This window comes from Elaeis guineensis, chromosome 2, assembly GCF_000442705.2.
Source record: "Elaeis guineensis isolate ETL-2024a chromosome 2, EG11, whole genome shotgun sequence".
Classification (NCBI taxonomy): Eukaryota; Viridiplantae; Streptophyta; class Magnoliopsida; order Arecales; family Arecaceae; genus Elaeis; species Elaeis guineensis.
In genome coordinates, this window is record NC_025994.2 from 87,806,122 (window position 1) to 87,829,564 (window position 23,443).

A 23,443-nucleotide genomic window follows, 5' to 3' on the forward strand; every position below is an offset into this window, starting at 1 on the left:
GTTTTAAGTTCTAAACTCCACACTCTGAGTACTAGGGAAGGTCAAGATTTTGAGTTCTGAATTTCCCTCTCTACCACTTATACAGAATCTCCACTATATTTTGACAGGTTTATTTTACTTAGACATTGGACATCCTCTGTCGAATACTCTCTAGTAGAAGGACTTACCTATTTGTAATGTTTTAGGACCAAGTTTGACATTGCATTGAAGATCCGACCATGATTTTTCTTTTTCTATCACCGATCAAAGACAATCAACCTAGCTGTGACTGCATCCGATCAAATCCCAGCAACCATCATCCATCATCCAAGGAGGCGCATCGAGATCTTCGACTAGCTCTTTTGATTCTTTCACTATCTCATCAAGCTCTCCAACATACCAACCAGTTCAATGATTTAGTCAAATCGGCTTTTGACAGCAACAATATGGAAAAAAGAGGAGGGAAGTATCCATCTTGGGAGACATGGGTGGCTTGAGATACTGATATATAGGATGAGCATGGATACTCTATTGTCCATGGTTTATACTGTAGAATACCATGGGTTGCTACCATTAGCAAATGGACAGCCATCAAATAAAATAGCTTTATTTATTATACACGGTATATATTGTTTGATGGCTATCCATCTACTAAACTTGGCTATCAAGTGCTGCATAGTATTATACAGTACAAATCATACACTACAGAAGATCCTGGGATCTATATAAGTCATAACTGCACATTTTACCGAACACACAATTATGACAATCACGATGCTTCGAATGTTATATCTACGTGCTTTACCCAAAAAAATTGTTTTATCAGTGTGCCGAAGTCATGTACGTTGAAGCCATTGTAATGTATGTTGAAGCTTACAATGCATGGCGAAGCATAACAATATAAGAATGTGGGCACAAAAGGGACATGATTAGGTTCAGATGTGTGACTACCGGCACCTATTGAACATGGCCAACGCATGCACATGATGACATTCGAGTTCAGCAGAAGGTGCTGGTTTGGTACTGCAAATTAGGTTCATTGTTATGTATGCTTTGATTGGCATTGCGACAAGCAAGAATTACCAGCTTTGGCAATAGCCAGTTTTGTGTTCCTAGTTAAATATTCAAGTGTGGATATGGTGATTAGATGATGGAGTCAATATTGAGAGGGAATGTCGAAATCATTGTTTATTCTGACCCGACACCAGACTCCAGAGGTGAAGAGCTGGCAAGAAATTACTCTCCCTCATGAATTTGCCTATTAATTAAATATATTTAAGGACTGCATGGCAGGTTTGAAGTCATTGGGATGATCTCTGTCCCAAGAGTGCCAAGGGACACTGCTACTAGAGTCGAGCTTCTATGTTGGACAAGATATCTTATTTGTTAGTCCATGGTGGGAACGAGTGCTATCCTGCAAAAGATACTTAACGAGTGATACGTACCCGAACCCCATGTAAATACTGCATTTCTGCAATCAGTATAGAAGTCTTACGAGCAAATAAGCTCATGCGATGAACGTTTGAGAAATAATAAATAATTAAAATATTGAAATAACTATATAAAAATCGAAGTTTTTTTGTACTATTTTGCCGATATCGGTGATTATTAAGGGTTGCAAGTGGCTGGAGCAGAAGGGATCTAGACCATTCGAAATCTAGACCTATAGGACAAGCATGATATCATCCCCAAACTAAGACCCAAGTATATTTCTTTTTGATAATTAATAAAAGTTGAACTAAAGAAACAATTCTAGTGTATAAAAATTCGAACAAGCTGGTTAGGGCTGTCAAAACAAAACTCCTATTTGGTTCAAAATTGAACCTCTTCATGCTTGACTCAATTAAACTCCAAACTTTTTTTTCTTTTAAAAAAAAGTAATCACTATGTGTTTTATAATAGTCTAATTATTATCTATAATAAATTTTATAAAAAGCTAACAGCATAAATTAGTGACGAAATAATCTCCTAAATCAATTGTACCACAAAGCAACGAATAAATAAAACGTACATTGTGAATAACCTATTCTACATGAGTTTAATTAATAACATCGGCATATAAATAGTCAAGAGAGCATGTCGGGCATGTTGTGCATATCTAAACCGACGTGTCGGAAGATTAACATTTTTAATGAGCACAGTTGGAGGATTTTATTGTGCATGGATGATGGAAATTTTGGAAGGGGTGAGGGGGTCGATCAAGAGGATCATGATAGGCCAAGTCGAGGTAGAGGAGAGATATAGAAGAAAGAGGAGAGGGAGGAAGGAATGGCCCAACATTGGTGTCATAGTTGGCTTGAGAGAGTAAGATTCAGATACTGGATAGCTAAAGCTAGTAAGATTCCATATATAAATACATCTGAACCAAGGGCCCAGCAAATCCTTGTTGATATACAATTAAAGGGCTACCAGAATAAGACATGACACCTAACAGAGCAATTTGGTATATCCAGCACTCTAAATCACATTATCGTTAGGTCAACAAAGGTGGTTAGAAGCATGGACATCCAGTGACGCCAAAGTCACATACCCTTTTATAGGGTCACCTAATTTTGATAAGGTATAAATATATATGACTCGGTGATGTGATTTCTACCTGCTACATTAGCCTAGGGTCTTCCAATACTAAACGAAGACTCGTGAAGTGGTCATCCTTTTGACGGTAGAATTGGACAAGCTTGTAAAACACGTAGAGAAAAAAGTTGAGTCTACAAGCCAGCCTTAGCTAATCATATCAAATTAGCAATTTGAATGTATCATGCCAAAGAATCTAATGGGAACATTTTGAAAACTCGGCGTCTTAGTTTAGTGATTTTATAGACAATAACCAAAAGGCGCGTGCAAGGCGTTGTGGTTGCCAAACGTTCTAAATAATTACAAATTAATCAGTAATGTAATTATCTAAGATTAAGTTTAGGTGTCTAGATGCTGTCTAAACACTCGTCTAATATTATTTACGATGAGATTATTAATTAGATCAGATCTATCAATTCAGGATGGGCCACTCATATCATGCATTAATCTATATATATATATATATATATATATATAAGATAAAAATATAGGAGCTATATATGTGGGTTCGTGATTAGATTGATTTACTATTGAGTTGGTGGGATTGGTCTAATCAATAAATTTTTATGTAAAAATGACTGTGTTTTAACTTTTCAGTCTCTCGTCGTAACACAATGGATCCCAATCATTACCAGAATGAATGAAGTACCCTTCATGGTTGTCATGCCAAGTGGCAGCAAGGATCAGTGAAATTAAGAGGTTTAGGTCCTAAAACCCTCTTATCCTTAAACTACAGTTAAAAACAAAAAATCAGATATTTCTGGACGTAGGACAAATTGGTGGGAGAGACCATCCTCTTAAAGTGGGGATATTTCTATCCGGAACAAATTTTGATGCCTATAATTCAAAATCATGACAATTTATGAATTCAAATTAATATTTACTAATTATAATAGCAAATAGATTTCATTTAAAGATTTGTTCATTGTTCTATCAATTTTTTTTTAAAAAAAATATTTATTCATTCCTAATCCATTTTTTTGATAAACCGGCTAAAAAAAAAAACTTCTATCTATTTTTAAATTTTTAAATATTTTATATCTAAATTATTTAATAGTCAAATTTATTATAACTTCCAAAAGCAAAATTGCTGTAGCTGTTTAGCCAAATCAAATAACAATTTTCTGTGCCCATAATAAAAGACAAAGTCTCAACTACCACTTTTGCACGACACCAAATTTCGAGCAATCATGCAAGACAGAGGAGATCTGCCGTATAGGGATTGTATGCGTTAGACCAATCAGTGTTTATATCCATCTGCAATCAAGAACTTCGTATCCATGTTTGTTATGTATCCATCTTGGATCGATCAAATCGGATGGAATAAATAGTACAAATGAATTATGTCGAATTGAATTGGGTGAGTAAAGAACACATCATGCAAGTATTTTAAAATAATTATAATTTTAAAAAAAAGATTTAGATTAAGACTATATGGGATTACATCTGAAATGGAGTATACCATTAGACATATTTGATCCAAATTTATTTTAAATAATTTTAATTATCTACAACTAATATTCATCTTCGGATTAAAATAAATTAGATAAAATCTATCTCATTAGGATCCGATAATGTTTAGCATCTGATAGGTCGGTTATAATTGTCACTGTACAGCCGTGTGACAGAGGGGACCAAACTCTCCCTGGCGAATAAGTGGCATTCATGAAAGCAGTCACATGCTTACCAAGTAAAAAAGCAGCCACATCACATGAGAGGATTCTACACATTTTGTTAGGTTGTGTCACATTTTTTGCTGTCAGAAATAGCCAGGTGTCACATGCATTCCATACTTTTCTCCAGATACTGGACATGTTCCTCCTGTCCACTATTAAATTGAGAAAAGCCTTCTAGCTGGACCCCTGGAGGAGCTTGGCTCCAGTGGCCTTCAGTTGGCCACGCAAGGGAGTGGACCAACAATAGTCAAGCAAGGTCATAGCCAGAGCCCAGGCCCACGGAGCTAAAGGGACCGTCAACTGTGGATTAGAAGATTGCCGGACCTCCAACAGCAGCAGCAGGACGGAGACAAAGGGATGCAGAGGGTGGTGTACATTGCTCAGCCTTCCAGTGGCAACAATATGAAACAGGAGCAGTAACACATGTGGATTGAACATTTGCTAGAGCTAAACTTTAAATTTCTAGAGATTTTTCTTGTCATCAAAAGTATGAAATTACCTAGTTTTATGCTCTGGATCATGGTATAAACAACTTGCACTATGAGCTGGACCGAAGAAGTAACAGAGAAACTGAAGATATTTAAAATATTCTCTGTAAGTATCTAAATCAGATGCATGCTCAATATCTAGCCCATGTTAAAATCAAAACAATTTAATATCTACGAGTTGATTTTTTTTGTTTGAAAATTTTGAATAGCGAAAATATCTCTATTTTTTTTAAAAAAAATTATGATATCTTGTGTATATTATGGACACAGGATATCATAATATGCATATAGAATGTCATAATTTTTTCAAACGACAGAGATATTTTCGTCATATAAAATTTTTAAATAAAAAAATTAATTTATAAATATTAAATGTGCATTACATGGATTAATTAAATAAGATGATGTACTTTACATCAAATTTTTTATATTATTGATAATGTATAAAAAATTTTACGGATAAAAAAATTTTGTGTGTATGATGATGATTGACTCAAATGTAGGATCGATGAAAAAAAAAAAATTTTTTTTGCACACTGTTTGACCCTGCGAGTGAGCCAACCACCGAGTCCCGCACTGAACGCAGTGCACAAAGAATTTCTCTCGCAGGTAAATATCGGAGAACATCGAGCCGTACAAGCCGAAAACAGGTTCGGCAATGTAGTACATGGAGTGTGGTTTCAACCAGAAGCCTAGTCCACGGTGTCAGACACAGGTCTAGCTCTTTTCTGGGCTGCTCCTGCCGAGTTGGCCTACCACGAAATAGCCCTCTGGCCTTTTTATTTTTTTTAATAATTTTCATGAAATAAATAAAATGCAGACAGAGGGAGTGTTTTTTATACCCCCGTCATTCTTTTTATTGGATAATTATTTTGATCCTTTGAAGCTGTTGGCCCGAAACATCTTTAGTTTCTGATTGTTGCAACAAATTCAGTATGAACTCCAGATCTCTTGGTCCATCCAATCATCTCTTTAGTTTTTGGTACCAAGTGTGCGGGTTAAGATTTGGGGGGTCATTTGAGCCTGAACTGGATGAGAACATTACTGTTTCTTTTTTCTTTTTCTTTTTCTAAGAAAAGATAGAAAACTCCAATTCACAGACCTGCTTCCCTGAAGGGCATAAAAATTAAACATTAGCTTTGTAGGTCCAATTTTTGGTTCTAGTATTTTAAATTCAACTTGTTGCATGACCTACCAATTGTAGAATAATGTGGGTTGGCTCCTCCGGCTCTCCTCGCGAGTCTTCTACCTCGTCGTTCCATGTCCGCAGTGTTCAATTTCCTTCAATCGGTCACACAGAAAAATTAATGCCTAAATATAAACTACTAGTAAACTATTTGGGGAGAATATTTTATGATCCCCCCATTGTACAAACTAATTCTGGAAACTTTTTTTTTTTTTAATTTCATGATTGATGTTTGTTTAACAAAAAAATGACAAAGGGTTTGATCAAATCCTTCCACCTACACTGATAAGGACATCCATCAACATCCTCGCTTTGACTTTTTATTTGCAATTTAACAACTTGAAGGTCAAGATTAACCAGAAAATATTATCAATTACAAAATAGGTAGAATTTGAGACCATTTGAGTAGCCAACATCTTGATTATGCTAAAGTTTTGAGCTAATGTAAATTAATAATAATGTAACTAAGAAAAAAAAATATATTTACTCCAAGCATAAGAAGAGAGCCTAATGTGGAAGATATTCGGTTAAAATCTATTACCAAGTCAATCTGTCTCGATTTCAACCATTAATGTCTGCATGGTGAAGAATAGACTTCCATGAATGAGACAACCGAACACCGATAGCATGGGAGTTAGGATGGCAACATCCATGAAAAATTTATAGATTTGTGCCAATCAATTGATGTAGGCACGCATCACGATAACAAATGTAAATGAAAGAGAAAGCCGTGCCCACAAAGAATTCATGCTTCTGTTTGTATTTTAGATCAAGATGTAGGCCATCAGTAATCCTGCTAATCATTGAAGTCAGAATTAATCAGAGGGAAAAGCTCCGATTTGGAACAAATGGAGTCCGGGTCTTCTAACATTGTTGGGGATATCTTGAACCACGAGATCTCAGGACACAGACATGGATGGAAAGTTAAATCTAGGATGGCCCATCTAGACAACCTTCTATCTTTTTACTTGATGAAAAGAGGCACAATCTAGATGGGATAGCCTTGATATCCATCATTACATGGCAGGGGAATGAAAGAAAGGAGCTAAAGTTGGTCAGAAGGGAGAGCAAGCAAGCTAAGGGAAGAAAAGTTCCACCAAGCTTGAAAGCTAGCTCTTGGCATGCCCCCCTCATTATGTTGCCTATGGGTATCTCCCATTATATTGCCTATACTCTCTCTCTCTCTCTCACACACACAAAATGTGATCAGGCTCTATAGCTCGCCCAAAAATTTTCCTTTTTGAGTAGGCATCTTGTGTATTAGCATTACACAAGCAAATGTTCCCCTTAGAGTCGGCATGTCATCATGATAGGATCGGATGGCGGTGGCAAAGGGGACACCCAGTCTAAAGTTGGTGGGTCCTTGAACTGGTGTGGGCTTTATTCTTGATCTCTCTACTAAGACCTTTGGTAAAGGAAAAGGTGGTGATTGTTAAAGCTTAATATCCCATAGTTCTTGAGCAGATTTGATTCCCAAGTAGTTACAGGAGATGAGCCACTAACGACAGATAGGCCATTGTGGAATCCTTCCCTTTTGTATATATGTTTCCACTTTCCACGCTTCCCAACAATGGCCTGTGGCTCATGGATAGATGTGATATCTGATAGTGAACTAACACCAAATAGAGTACATGTAGGTTAGGCCTGTGTACAGCACAGATCCTGTCGATAACTAATCACAGGAAAACTATTCAGGGAATCACAAGAAAAGCCGTGACAAACACTGAGCCCTTTCAAAATTTATATGGTTACAGAGGATCCATAAGCCATTCTAGTTCTACACCCAATGATGAACATGATTGAGAAACTCAACTACGTCTAGCAGCATCATGTTTGTGCTTGCTTCAATGTCCAATAAGTATCTCTCAGACCAACTTGCTACCAAGGTTCAAATAATGGTTGCATTCAAGGAGTATACGGTATCCAATCACAACTAAAACCACTTCCATGACCATTCACTTTTTATGGTACCTTCTTTGTTGCATTTATTGGATCCTAAAATATCAACTTGTTTCTATAATTTGGAAGCCTAATTATCACAAACAATCGTTGCTTTCATGATCAAGTCGTCAATTATCCTTAAATATTTGATGCTACAAATTGAGTACCAGACTAACGGCACAACATGCCCAAGTGGTTCTCTAGCATGGCCCCCTATCTTTTAATATCTTTCACCACATTTTTGGAGGCAACGTGCTTGCACGAAACTACCGTGAGGATGGTTGGGCTATTTTTTAGAATGAGTTCGTGATTAATTACCCAAGTTCGAAGCTCCCAGTGGAAAGACCAAATCTTCTTCCAGATAAGCACAATTTTTGTGGTCATGACCATTTAATTGTGATGAATAGTTTGTTTGCTCCCATCACTTTCGACTCATCCTCGCGTAGAATGTGGCCCAAACACGACATGCCAAATGCCAACCAATGATCGACACAAACACGTGACCCCCACGCTTGCCTGAACCCAAAGAACTCCAAATGCTAAAATGCGACAGATCATCCCCAACTTTATTTATTTACTTTACTGTATACAATAAAATTATAAAGGTTCCGATCTCTAACCTCCTGCTAAGAAAAGGATCATAAACTAAAAGATGGCACCGTGCTCTCATCCTTCAACTACTGTTTGGAAAGAACAAAGTAATTCCTCCGAAAGATATCATCATAACATGCAATTGGTGGCGTTGCGGTCATCATCATAATCAGAAAGAACAAAATAATATCATCCAAATACTTAACTACTACCACATACTCGATACACTCGCATACGGAGAACCAAAATATGTTTTATGCCGTTGTGGTTGCGTCGGGTATGGATAAGTTGTTGCAGTTGGCGGTCCATGTCATTTCATGTGGGCATTTGAAAGGGCGTGGAAGGGAGGTTTCCCACCTTCTTTCCTAATTAATGCCAGCTCGTGGGTGCAGTTAACTGGGGCCCAGATCCAAAAAAAAACCGATTAGCGTCTCATTGATTTCAGTTAGCGTACCATGATGCCTCATTTTTATGCCATTAGCCCCTGCTACAATTGCTGCCGTTTCTTTTTTTAAATTCCTCCCCCAATTCCCATGAAAAAGAGTAACCCCTCTTCTCTTGAGGTCCCTATTTGGGTGAAACGTGGCACATTTAGATTGGCTAATGATTTATTCAAGAAAAGGAAAAAATTATCTCTGGACAAAGAAAGGTTTTATTTTTAGATATCCACTGCGTGTGTGTGTGTGTGTGTGTGTATACAAATAGAGAGTAATTATTTTGGCACAATGTTACAGCTTGGCCTTGTATTTTGCCAATGGTAACGTTGTCGTCGATGTTTTCCCAGTTCTGGCACCGAGGGATTAAGTCAAGGAGAGCCCACGCATCCCATCGGGTCTGAGAGCCTTTTTTGACCTTCTGTTTGCTCTCACGAGCACTGGTGGATGAGTTGAGTTGGCCAGAGGCATCTGGCGGTGTGAGGAGCGCCCCGTTTGTCTGCTTTTTCTTTTTTCCTTTCCTGTTTTTTACTGCGCACAGTCTCCGTTCTTTGCCCTGGGCGGTGCTCTTCTTCTGGGACGAGGGGCCTTGTTCTTTCCATATCCCCGAAACCCCAAAAAAACCCTGGTTTTCTCTCGCCCTCTCTTGCCCATGGAAGCGGTTGGAGTTCTTGATGCATTCAGGTAGGCGGGATTTAATCCCTTCTTCTTCTTCTTTATACTTTGGAAAGGTCCGATTTGACGATGCTCTGAAAAAAAAAAAAGGGGGTTTCTTGGCATCTGTGGAAGAAGAGGAGAGATTGGGGAGTTTGTTTATATATATATATATATATATATATATATATATTCATTCTCTCCCTCAAGTATTCTTGATATCTTCATTGTGTGGCGGGAGGGGCATCTTACCTTGTACTATTTTTTTTTTTTTTTTTCAAGATCCTTTTCGTTGTTGTTGAAGGAGATCTGCTGCTGAGTTCTTGACTGGATGTGGTGAGAGGGAATCTTTTCGGTTGCAAAGCCTGTTGTGACAAGGACAAGGAAGAGTGGTGTTTGTGGTAATTCCCTTGGTTCTTGATTGAATGAGGCGAGTGGGGCTCACTGTTTCTTTGTTCTGAAAAACCCTGCTAATCCCTTTGTTTTAGTGGAAGGCGCCGTCCGGGAGATTGAATTCTTGCCACCAGAATGAGGGATTTCCCTTCTTGTTTTGGGGAGAATGGGGTTCAGGTTGCCGATTCCTCCTCGTCGTCGTCGAGCGCCGGCAAGACGGCGCAGAATCTGGTGACCTGCGTCTACCAGACGCAGCTCGGCGGCCGGGCTTGCTTGATCACGGTGACATGGAGCAAGAACCTGATGGGCCAGGGGCTTAGCATTGGGATAGATGATTCTGCCAACCAGAGTCTCTGCAAGGTGGATATAAAGCCGTGGCTGTTCTCAAAGAGAAAAGGCTCGAAGAGCTTGGAGGCGGAGAATAGCAAGGTGGACATCTTCTGGGACCTCTCTGCTGCCAAATTTGGATCCGGGCCCGAGCCGTTGGAAGGATTCTATGTCGCAGTGATCTTTGATCTTGAGATGGTGCTCCTGCTTGGAGATTTGACCAAGGAGGCCTACCGGAAGACCAGTGCGAGCCCACTGCCTTCGAGTGCGGTTTTCATAGCTAAGAGGGAGCACATATATGGCAAGAAGATCTACTGTACAAAGGCTCAATTTTGCGACAATGGGCAAGTTCATGATATTGCAATCGAATGCGAGACAGTTGGGCTCAAAGATCCGACCCTTGAGATTCGCATTGACAAGAAGAGGGTAATGCAGGTGAAGAGACTCATGTGGAAGTTCCGGGGAAATCAGACGATCCTGGTTGACGGGCTCCCTGTGGAGGTGTTTTGGGATGTCCACAACTGGCTTTTCGGGGCACCTACAGGAAATGCTGTCTTCATGTTTCAGACTTGTGTTTCAGCTGAGAAATTGTTGCCGTGGTCTTCCTCACAGATTTTCAGGGAATCTCAGTTGCAAGGGCTTGGTTTCTCTTTGATATTGTATGCTTGGAAGAATGAGTAGGTGTAGGCAGGAGGAAAATGACTACTCCCTACCTTCTCCCTTGAGTTCTAACAAAATACTTTAGTGAGTGATTTGTTTTTAACAATGTGCGTGAGGTTCCCATTTGTTTTTTTCCTTCTTTTCCACCCCTTATAAATTTGATCTGTTTGAATATATTGGCAACATTCTGAAACTTCTAATTGGTTGCTCTCAATGTTTTTTTGACACTTCTTCAGTTTGCATCTTATGTTGGAGCAGTTTTTGAATTTTATCTGTGGGAAACAGAAGATACATTATTATGTAAACTCATTCAAAATATTCTGGAAGCAATACAGATTATATGTTGATATTAAAACTGAGCATCATGTTGAAAATTGTTTGGAGTCTAAGATTCCTTTTGATGATATCCATATTATCACATATTTATCTAATGTCAAAATTTTGTTGATTTTTCCTTGGTATTCAGTCTTGTTGAATTATCTAGCTTCTTGAAATTTTGTGGCAAAGAGTTAGCAGACTATTCTGCATTGTAAGATACTCTGTTCTGAGCTTAGACAAATACTTGTCCCAACTGTATAAACAATGAAAAAGAAACAGATGTGCGGCAGGATACTTATTGTATCTGGAGTTACGTGTATTGAGTTCTCTTTACATTTTTCTTATGAGGACTAAAGATCACTGAAAATGGAGGTACTGAAGGAAAGCATGGTGTAAGATCATTCAATTTTCTGACCTTCTTGAGCTATGGAAATTTCTGTTGGGTTCTTTTGCCACTCTGTTTGATATGCCTTGTCCATTTCAGGAGACTAAATTGTTATTTTGAGATCCCTGAAGAACATTTTAAATGGCATACGTTCTGCTTGAATTGATGGGAGGTCAACTAGTCTTTTCACAGGTTGAAAAAATTACATTATCCCTTTTGATTAGCAAAATTATTGATAATTTTTAGTGGTTAAAATGTCATGTTACTTCTAGGAAGGCAATTTCATAAATTATCCAAATTTGCTTTCTATTGAGCTGACTTGCTAATAATCCTCAGGATTTACATCCCTATAATTTCTGTTGCTTGTTCATAGGGATCAATTAAGTATGTCCAAGTTAACCTGTCTGGAGCATCCAGGAGGGCCAGAGAGACAGATATATTTCAGTAAGTCCTTCTCATGCTATTGTCCAGAAGCTTATGTATATTCTCGAATTTGTATTACCATAATGCTTTGTAAATCCATGGGACTGCTTATTTAGGGTCTTTTCTCCTGACACTATCTTTCTGTGATGTATGTTCTTGCAAAGGAGTAAGTTATGCACGTATAAGTTCAGTCAATCAACAATTCTTTCTCTCAGTCTACACATCATGAACCTTACCTCCAGTAGTACAGATTATAATTCAGACTTCTGATATAACACTTTTTCCATGGGTTTATGCTTCATCTAGTTGTACTGGTCAATTGATGACATTTGGTTCCAAGACTTGCTCTTTTCTTTGGCAAGTCTTTTATGCCAGGATCTTAAGATGATACATGATTCTTTCTTCTCCTTTACATCCTGCAAACTTGAACCAATGTGAACCTGGATATTCGCTGTATCTCCTATTTTCACTTTTGGAGCTTGAAGAGATGCAAATCATTACATGGAAAAATCTTTAGGGCTATACAAAACTTGGGAGAACTAATTTACCAAAGTGAAAGTATATAATTAATCATCTTTCAGTACTAAATGCCTGACAAGATGATCAACTTTCTCATGTTTTCAAAAAGCAAATGGTGTAATTCAAAACAGTGTCATTCTAGTAAGTAGATCATGGAATTAGGATTGCTTGAGCATTGCATGCTTGAGCAAATGAAATAATTTTTGGGTTTCAACTATATAACTACTGGAATAACTAGGGGAGCACACACCTGAGTGCAAGCTGCACTCAGCTGCATGGTCATCATGGAGTTGAGACACTGCAATAAGGAATGCAAGAGTTCTGATAAAGCAACCTGATATACGGTATACAGGAACATGCATGTTTAGTGTTTTAACGATATGGGTTGTACATAATACATGCCACAAGAAAGATGGACTGGTCACTTGATATATAGTATATCCAGCAGTGAAAAAGAAAAAGTATTTTAAGTTATTAACAAGCACACACAAAATATTAAAATGTATCAGTAGAAAGTGGCTTAGGTGATGGGTCTAAAGATAAATATATATGAATCTTGAGAGTGCATTACTGCTGAAGACAGAGAGCATCTGAAGGCACTAATGAGGCCAATGAATGGAAGCTATGATTTCTAGATGCTGGTGAAGATACAGATAGACATGGTAGCAAGAGGCATTGTCTAGAGGCTGACAGTCACCATGATAGTACCTCATGTTTATGAGGTACTAAATGCCTGACAAGATGATCAACTTTCTCATGTTTTCAAAAAGCAAATGGTGTAATTCAAAACAATGTCATTCTAGTAAGAGTATCATGGAATTAGGTTTGCTTGAGCATTGCATGCTTGAGTAAATGAAATAATTTTTGGGTTTCAACTATATAACTACTGGAATAACTAGGGGAGCACACACCCGAGTTTAAGCACAACCTTGTTACTGCAGAGTCAATGCTGCATGGTCATCATGGAGTTGAGACACTGCAATAAGGAATGCAAGAGTTCTGATAAAGCAACCTGATATACACTATACAGGAACATGCATGTTTAGTGTTTTAGCCATATGGGTTGTACATAGTACATGCCACGAGAAAGATGGACTGGTCACTTGATATATAGTATATCCAGCAGTGAAAAAGAAAAAGTATTTTAAGTTATTAACAAGCACACACAAAATATTAAAATGTATCAGTAGAAAGTGGCTTAGGTGATGGGTCTAAAGATAAATATATATGAATCTTGAGAGTGCATTACTGCCGAAGACAGAGAGCATCTGAAGGCACTAAGGAGGCCAATGAATGGAAGCTATGATTTCTAGATGCTGGTGAAGATACAGATAGACATGGTAGCAAGAGGCATTGTCTAGAGGCATACCTCATGTTTATGAGAGCATCCAAAATGAAGTCTTTATTCTATTTTTAAGAATTTTGAGGCTGACGGCTGACTGTCCAAGCATCCTTGAAATGATGATGTTGATGATTTAAACAAATAAGATAGTGGTGAGATGAATAATTTAGCACAGTTGAGCATAATGGGAGTAGCCTTCTAGTAATTTTGACTGACAACAAACTAGCTTGGCAGGTGCATGTAGTACTTCGATATAAGGTTACAGTCAAATATTTAGTACCAGATTTACAGGCTCCAGAGCTGACATGAAACAAGACACAAATATTAACCATGTGCAGGGATGAAAGTAACTCTTGTCGAAGAGATCTTTAAATGCTGATAGGGGCATGAGCAAGGACAAGGTTGAGAAGCTGATGTGGCATGGAGGTGGCCAAATGGTCCCAATGTCAAGAGAACATCAAGGAAATGGAACAAGGGCTGCAAATTTAGGTCAAATACCTGGTGCAGTTATGGTTGTGGAAGTGATGATAATAATCAAGACACAAGTAGAGTCCACCCATTTCCTAGAATAAATGAATTGTCGGCTTGTGATGAGGATAGTGATGCCATTCTCCCATGGTGCTTCTATATAATTGTAGATATGATGGGGGGAAAAAGTCTCTTCAATGTGAAAATTAGCAGCTTGATTTTGGGCTTTGCGCCAAATCATCTACTAATTAATATGTCAAGTTGCGGAAACTAGCATTTCCAAGTTATTTTGCAAGTTGCAAGAGGATTTCATTGGTGATGCAGATCTACCACATAACTTGTTGATTCATGTTGCCAATCGTGAAGATAGAACCCTAGCTATTGATTCCAAAGTTAATGCAAGAAAGGGAAGCATATATGTTAAAGAAGGTTTAGGATTAAAGGATTTTAAACCTGTAGAACTGGATAATGGTTAGGTATAAAAAACCATGAGATCTAAAGGACTTGAGTTAAAAATAATAGGGTTCTGATTTTCTGGATGAAGTAAAAAACACGATGATTTAAAGATATGGATCATAATATGGTCAAGTTACTTTAGAGTAACCTTTGGGAATGTTGGCGATGGACATTTGAGGAAACTCAGTAATAAAATGGACTTGCTCGTAGTATATGGATTGTCAAGAGAAGAACAGGGAAGGTAACTTCAATGTAGGCAATGGTTTTGATTATGATGATGAATTATAGTTGGTTCTCAGTAGGTATGTGGAGAAGATTGTGAAATTCCTGTGAAATCCATACAACCATGGTAGGAGGAGTGCTAACCATTGCATATTAATGAAAAAGGTTTGACTCAGCAGGTAATTACCCTTAAAAAATCTCAGTGTAATCACGTGGGGTAAAGTTGCCATCACCGTAGCATGCAGAGTCATCACTAGGTGTATTGAGAAATTTGTTAAACTTCAAAGTGAATCTTCGGAGTTTATTTAAATTTGTCACTCAAGTTACATGTATACGAATAATTTTACAGCCAATACTTTATTCAATTGTCATGAAAATAAACTTGAAAATCTAATGCAGTACACAAGTAAGGCTTCTTTACAAAAGAACTCTAATCCACTACTAACTAGAGAAATCATGTAGAACTCCTACAAGTCACAACTTAAGAAAAGCATGGTGCTAATATGACATCCCAACTTAATCAGCTTGTTGTAATAGGCCTAAAAATTAATTTTGGAATAATATACATAAAATCTGAAATATATCTTGAGCAAAATCTAAAGTTCTTCTCTCACAGTCAAACTATTTCAACATTTCAAATAGTGTACTTGCTTCTCTTGTCCTATCCTCCATGAACTTGATCATGTATTCATTGTACCTCTTAATTTGGGTTTTTGTCCAAGAAAGAAAAAGAAAAAATGAATTAGCGATCGTCATTAAGATGGCAAATATCCTTTTAATTTAGCCTCAATGATATGTCTTAGAACAAATCGAGGACCACCAAACCATCCCACATTGGACAGTTTGGGGCGTACTGAATAAGAATGGTCTGTATATTGGGAAGGTTCAGCTGGTCAATCCAATTTTGGAACCAAATCTTTTTTTAATAAAAACCCTTCCCAACATTCCAATCCTCTCCCTCTCATGCGCCTCTCTTGATTCTCTTCTCTCCTCTCTTGATCCTCTCCCACTCTTATGATAGTTCTATGATAATGGCATTTTCCTTTGGAATTTATCTGTCACCTTGACACTTATATTAGTTCCTATTGAAATTCTCAAATTAGGATTGGATTTAGCCTGCTTGTATTTCTTCTTTTGGATTTCCAGTTCTATGTAAGCCTGTCTTCTTTCATGTTTTGAGTTTTAAGCATGTAGAATCTCCGGTTTACACTTATTTGAGTACCGAGGATCATTTTTGTCCCTTCACAATGACCCTCATTTCTTTCCTATCATTCTAAGTGTTTCCAGTATAGCTTTGTAGCAAACTCCCACTTTTGGTTCCTATTCAACTGTTTCTTCTAATTTTACATAAGTGACCCCCCCGCCCCCCCCCCCCCCCCCCCCCGCATGCCCGTTTCTTTGCATATAAAATTCTCGTCACTTATTATATATCGTAGAATTACTAATCCCATTCTCTTCAACATGCTCATACTTTAGCACCACAACCTCCAAATGGATGGACTATGGTGGAATTGGCACGCCCATTTCTTTGCATATAAAATTTTCCTCACTTATCATATATCGTAGAATTACTAATCCTATGCTCTTCAACATGCTCATCCTTTAGCACCACAACCTCCAAATGGATGCAACAGATGGACTATGGTGGAAGTTGCCAACCTAAGGATGGCCTGGTTTGGAGCAAAATATGTGCAATCCTGCTCATTGTTTGAGTTGGGCTTGGATTGGCCCACCTAAATTGCAGCCGTAGATGGGATTTGGTGATGGTCAGCCTCCACATATAGACATAATTTGGTGTTGCAATACGTGTCCTGTCACCTACAACCAATTCTTGGGGCAGGGTTAGACAGATATCTTAAGATCCATTTAGTGGAGTCCTTGTGTCTTAAGATCTGGAGATAAGATGGGTCTGCACTTGAGACACACACCCCCAACTGACACCCATGCCAAACACATATGACAAAGTATGCCATGCTTATTGTCCTTGAAGATCATGGATGACATTTTTAATTCATGGTCCTTATATAAGCCACTTGGATTTTTTTTTTTTGGTAGTGCAGAGGGCGATTCAGACAGCCTCTCAGTCTTATGTTTGAAGGATAGTTTTTTGTTATACTGTTAATACTTCCTTTTTTTCACTTACAAGTATATACATCCAACATATTGGTCTTTGTTTCAACTGCATAGCCATCTTTAAGCCACGAAGCACCCCTGAATATAATAATATAATAATGTTAATCAAATATTGAAGTTGTGATTGTTGCACAATCCTCTTATTAGTTGTATTAACACATGAGAAGCTGGTGCTGAGTGCAAAGTACAAAAAGCACGTTTTTTGTGAGTCATATGTCCCATTCTAACAAGCATTTTCCTCAACAAACTTAGGGACCTATCCATATGCTTGCTTCCACATGATATAGAACATCATCTGCTAGGTGTGGTTTCGTGGGAAGTCTATGACCTTGTTGAAGATGAAATAAACTCTGCTAGTGATAGCTCACTGCTTCTGTGTGATTCATCCTGCTGTTTGGCCATGCTTTCCTGGTCTATAGGTGCGTGGCATGTGGGGTATTTTTCTCTCTTAGCAGATGGCAGGTGATAACTAGTGGTCACTTTTCACTGTTACTTGGGATGGTTATCGGTTTCCCTGCAAATTGGCTTTGCCAGTCGTATGTGTTATGTGCGTAGACTGTTTCTGTTTCCTGACAGTGTGAGTTTGGTAGATCTATGCATCACCTGTGACTCCTTTTTTCTGCTATCGCTTTGAATTTTCTAGGATCTCTTCCTTTTTTTATGTATTTTTGCTTCATGTCATTTTCTTCTTATTATCTCTTCCTTTAACTCTTACATTTTCTTTTATTTTTCCCTAAAGAATGATTTCACTTGAAATGTGAAGAATGTGAGCCCATGGTTTCAGTTAAAATGTCAAGAATATGAGCCCACTAATAGAACACCAAGGAAACTGTTTTTATATTTCGCATGAAATTATGTGCCTAAGCATCCTGTCTGATATAAAAGGACACTTTTGAAAACTTAGAACATGGGCAGAGTTTGGGGGTTTAGTTGAAGATCAAAGCTCAGCATGATTTCTAATGTCAAAGATGGGTATGTTCTCTATGACATATCTGAGGCTTGTAGATTAACCAAAAAGGATGATTGTACCCAGGATGAGTGTTACAAACACAGACATTGAGGTGGATGTCTGATGATTGAAACAAACACCTAAGCAGGGTTGAGATAGATTTGGACATCAAGAAGCCATAAAATTGCACCATTATTGCAATGGAGTGGTGCAAACGTCAAGAAGCCATAGCAATAAGGGTTACAAAAATGACTCCAAGAATGTTATGGTATGTTGATTACATTTAGCATGTAATATCTATATATGCTTTCTAGAAGCTTACCTCATTTGGTGGTGTTTTAACCAAAAATCAGATTGAAACGACTGAGTGGTTGTTGAGCCACTCATTGACAACTACAGTTCTCATACATGTGGGCTATTGCTTCCTGTGGACAACCAATTACAAGCATTTACAAATATGTTCTCTTAAATTTGCATTTTGTACTAGACATTATTAAGAGAATAAATTGGTAAAGTTAATTTCATTGATAAGACCTATGTTGCCATGGGTGACATTAAATTGGTTACTCACAGGTGTGATGTCCAATTTGTCCTGCAAGCTTCCTAAAATTTTATACATTCTTCCCAAGGAAGTGCCTAAAATGAAGATATTAGTGAAGATACTTGCTTTTGGGAGTGATAATTTTCTTGAGGAATAGAATTTTGAGCTTCATATTCAAAGAAAAATCGTAAAAACTTGATTGCAAGCATTTGCTCAATGTTTGTTTGACTGCTCCTTTTCCTGTGTTATATGTGTTTTTACCATTATACATGTAATCACGTTACGCCTTGTGGGATATAAGTAGGGGTTGCATAATACATGTAATAGCATTACAACCTGTGGGATATAAGTAGGGGTTGCATAGAGTCACACACTAAATACGTGAGTGGAAAGACAGTTCCGTATGCTGGAATTGTCTTAAAGTTTGGATGCCACTTTATTTGTGCCCTTAAGAAAAGCAAAAATTAAATCCTCTTGGTTGTGTGGAGAAAATTAAAAGGCATGTATAATGGAGATGAACAACAACACCTAACTTAAGAAGCCATGTGAGACATGGTGGGTGTTTCCTTTTGGTTACCAAAGGCATTATCACTAAAAAGGTTCTCCATGAAAAGAACTCGATCTGAAGATGGAAATAGCTATTGAAATGAGAATGGGAGATTGAGCTATTTAAATGGAGGCAAACTTAAAGATTGCTATCTTTGGATATGTTGTTTCCAGTAGTGATGGCGACACGGAGACTTGTGAAGCTAATGCAGGCCGGGCCTACTGCCTGAGGATAGTAGGCCCATGTGCTTATGGGACTTGCACTTGCAACAGGCCATGTAAGATGCGTGCATGCCCATGTCAGGGTTTTTGTTGTTTACAAAGAGGGGTTGGGGGGGGATTGGGGTAGTGAAACAGGGCTTTAGGCTCAAGAAAAAAAAAAAGGGTAAGGGTGAGAAGAAGAGGACAAGGAAGACTATGGCCTCCTACCTTCAGAAACCTCTCACCACTGGCTTCGCAAATCTTTCTTTCAATAAACATTAATGTATACAACAATCCTTAATCCAACCTGTGTACTATCCTGTCCCCATAGTACATTATCATATGGTTAGCTCTGTCCCTCAGAAGACACCTTCCAACATGAATGTCACCACATACTTCCTTAGGCTGTGATAACCTTTTCCATCTCCTCTGACATTTATTTCCATCCCATGATCATAGGAACAACACTAACTTTGAAACTGATAGAACATATGTTAATTGTGTCATGAGTTTTTTCCCAAAAACCCCCATATTTTAGGGTTGCGGAGATGTGGTCATTCAGCCAGGTGACATTCTGGTATTGCTGGGTAAAATAGGAAGGGCAATGACCATGGTCTTGGGGTTGTAAACATTTTAAACTCCTACTTTCATCACCTGTGTGTGTGTGTCCTAAAAGATTCTATTACCTTTTGAGTTAATATGCAGTGATTGCCCTGCACTGCCTCTAGCAATTGGAACTCTGTGACATATATTTCTTTGATGATCTTTTGTTTCTGGGTTCAAGATTTTGTCCTGTGGAGTGTGGACAAAATGCCATGTGTGAGACATGATATGCTCAGTGCGTACATGTCAGTGTAGTCTGTACTCTCTAGTGTTGTAAGGACTCGTAGAGCTTCTGGTTCTGTTAATCTACATAGGTATTTTAACTCTGATTGAGCCCCATAGTTAAGTCTTTTTTTTCATTTGACGTATAGCTAGTTATAGCTAGTTATATGTTCATGCAACTGCTTGGAGTCATGCATTGGGAACTCCAGTTTGGAAGTTGGCTCCAATTGCAGCTAACCATCTTTTAATATTTTTGTCCCTCTTAATATTTTTTTTTGCTTTGTGTAGCTGCCAGTGTACATTCAGGTCCTGAAGCTCCTATTGAATGTTACCACTTCTAAAAGGAGGGCTTGCATCTTGGGAGAGGATCGGCAGGAACTTACACACTGTGCCAGGTTACAATCCTCTACTGTCATGCCCTGAACACTAGAGGATAATCATGATCTTTCTTAGAGATTACCCTGAACTGTATGCAGAAATCTCCAGTTCTAGCTTTCCTGCATGCTTCAGTGTCAAAATATACAAGTACAGATTGATTATTATTTTGTTGTAAGGGCCAACATTTATATCATTATAAGTTTCCAGGATTTTAAAAACCAGCAAGATCCAGTGAAATCTCAGAGACAGACAAAGATGCAAATAGAAAAGCCAATCAAGCAATACTTTGTAAGAATCAGTTGGCAAATCAATATATTCAAGTAAAAGTAGATGCTTTTCTCAAGGTATCCTTTTAATATTTTTTTCCGCAATTTTTTGCCTTCATCTTAATCAATGTTGTGTATTAGCCAGTATAATGATGTTGTAACATTTGCTTACATATCGTTAATTGTCATGCCCTTGGTCACAACAAAGTGGAGTCAATGTCACCAAAAACACATGGACATCTCACCGGTGCCACATATTCTTTGCCGACGAACTCCATGGCCAGGTCTACTGTGAAATATCAGCATCTCCAAATTAATAAAGGGCCTCCTTGCAAGGGACCCTTCGCTTGTTTTGTTGACAAATTATGAGATGGTGGACCCACCTCCACAGGTTAGATTGAACAGGAACCAAAAGGAAAGGTCATACAGGCTGAGCTGATATCATCCAGAAGGTTGAAAGAAAGAGATTTTTTGTTTCTCTTGAACTGTAAGAAAATACAAGACCGGCATTATCTATCTATTGTTTATGGTGTAGAGGGCAAGAGATGGCTTTTCTGTGTTAGAAAAAGAGCTTGAGAGGGAAGTGTTAGAGGTGGAAAGGGACAGAATACCAAGAGGAAATGTTTTCCATGATTGGACTGCAAGGGAGTGGATTGTGGCAGGAGGAATAGTGAAATAGACTTCACCCACGCCTAAAGCAAACGATTGCCACTTGCTCTCCAACCCCCTCCCTCCTATTTCCCCACCCTCACTCATCGTTCACCCTCTCTATGAAAGAATAACACCCCCACTCCTCCATATGGGGTGGCTTCAATCCCTCTTCTCCCCACTGAAGAAGCTGTGGCTTCGCATGCATTCTGCTCACAGGAAGAGTATGTTCAGCTGCACTCCAACTTATCTGTATTTAGCATCTTGGTTTATAGTGTCATATTCTTCTGTATCTATCCTACTCTTTTGATATCAGCTCTGATAATGGCATTTGCACTGTCTCCAATGGTACTTCCTCTTGCCTTGCAAATCCTCTATGCTATCATCGGAAGACCTTTAAGATTCTCTTTATTGCATTTTACTGTTCTCTTATTCTTTTGTGGTTAGCTCTTTTCTATTTCTATTTTTCTTTTAGGTAATCTATGGTTTAACTCTTCTTAAAATCACTGTTTCTTGCACCCCTCTACATTGCCTGTTAAGCTTTTAATATTTTTCCTTTTTTTTCTTTTTTCTTTTTTCTTTTTGATAGATAGAGGGATATACATCCTCTATGAGGATGTGAAGTCATGCCCATACGAAGACGTGCACGTCCTCTGGTCGATCCTTGTGGAGTCGCACCCTCCGCCGTTACGGCTGAAGCAATGAGGGTTCATGTGCTCCCAGAAAAGTGGAGTAGCGAAACAATGAAAGAGACAATGAGAGTGGGGTTTTGATGTACATAGATACTTATACAATATACACACATATAGGTTTCTTTCGACTTACATGTTATGTAGCTTCCCATGTTTGATGAGTAAGATTGTTAGTCTGCTTCTCTTATGGCCCTTGGTTCTTCTCATCATGGCTACTTGCTTCCCAGCAGAAAATTAGAGGTATGACTTCATGTGGTGTGTTGGATGAGTGAGGGTGATATTTTGTACACAGGTACATATCATACAAGGAAAAAAAAAATGAAAAAAGAATAAATGTGTCACAGGATTTGGTAGAAGACTTATTCCTCTCTCTCTCTTTTTTTTTTTTTTTTCCTCTCAAATGGGTGGTTTGTCTATTCTGGGTGGTTGGGGGGGTTGCAGGGACTTCGTTTTCATTTGCTTCAGTGGCTGCTTGAGGAAGGGGCAATAATGCACAGGGTGTGTACTACCACCGATCATACGGCATGCACGTGTACAAGTCTGCATCATTCTGGGAATAAAATGCTTGGGGTTGAGGTTTGTTGAGACTACCTCGTGGCTCGTGGATTGGGCATTATAGCGCACATATATGATATATATTCTGCTAGCATGGTGATTTCGAAATCTTTAAGTCCAATCTTTAACCCCAAAAAAAAAAAAACTGAAGCCTAATGCATGATGGTGTATCTTGAAAATAAAACCAAACAAATCTCGGAGCAACTTACCTTGTTCCTCTCATCAGCTTCTTCTGTGCTCAATTTTTATTTAGCTTTTTTTCTTCTATGATTATGAGTAATTGATCAAGTTCCCAATAGTTTTTCTGGCACTTCCGTCCAGATTGCTCAGAAGTTTGTAGAGAGAACCAAAATAAATCCATTTTTCAAGCATGTTTTCCTGTGCAGCTCCGGCTATTTTCATCACAGAATCCTGTACTGGCGTGCAAATAAAACATGATCCACTTGCAAGTCCATATTTGGACACACACCAATCAATGCTTACGACCGTCCAGCATTAAATCAAATGCTGCAACTCATTAACGGGATTCAAAACCAAGACCTCTTAATAAGAGTCATCGCCACGGGGCATGGTCCCAGCTGGCCTCCATGAGACGCTAAACTTTCACGAGCAAATTTCTGAATATTTTTTCTTACCAAAAAAAAAAAATTCTGAATATTTTAGTATTACATGG

General features: G+C 38.3%; 1 protein-coding gene across 5 annotated transcripts; it reads left to right on the forward strand.

The window, feature by feature from the left end:
• The first annotated feature begins 9,199 nt into the window (after positions 1-9,199).
• On the forward strand, positions 9,200-22,571 carry LOC105036529 (uncharacterized). 5 transcript variants are annotated; one of them, XM_073252060.1, is made up of 6 exons: positions 9,200-9,553; positions 9,806-11,798; positions 11,980-12,050; positions 20,520-20,626; positions 20,817-21,747; positions 22,117-22,571. In XM_073252060.1, exon 2 carries the CDS (start codon positions 10,052-10,054, stop codon positions 10,922-10,924), a length of 873 nt encoding a protein of 290 aa, XP_073108161.1. In that variant the 5' UTR covers positions 9,200-9,553; positions 9,806-10,051; the 3' UTR covers positions 10,925-11,798; positions 11,980-12,050; positions 20,520-20,626; positions 20,817-21,747; positions 22,117-22,571. The 5 variants fall into 5 exon arrangements, with proteins under 5 accessions (XP_073108161.1, XP_073108162.1, XP_073108164.1 ...); XM_073252061.1 differs by having other exon boundaries at positions 9,806-9,924; positions 10,012-11,798; positions 20,520-21,747; XM_073252063.1 differs by having other exon boundaries at positions 9,828-9,924; positions 10,012-11,798; positions 20,520-21,747.
• The last annotated feature ends 872 nt before the right edge of the window (positions 22,572-23,443 follow it).

Bases quoted from the DNA above. Each gene is read 5' to 3' on its own strand.
- LOC105036529 (XM_073252059.1), top strand. From the start codon at position 10,052: ATGAGGGATTTCCCTTCTTGTTTTGGGGAGAATGGGGTTCAGGTTGCC.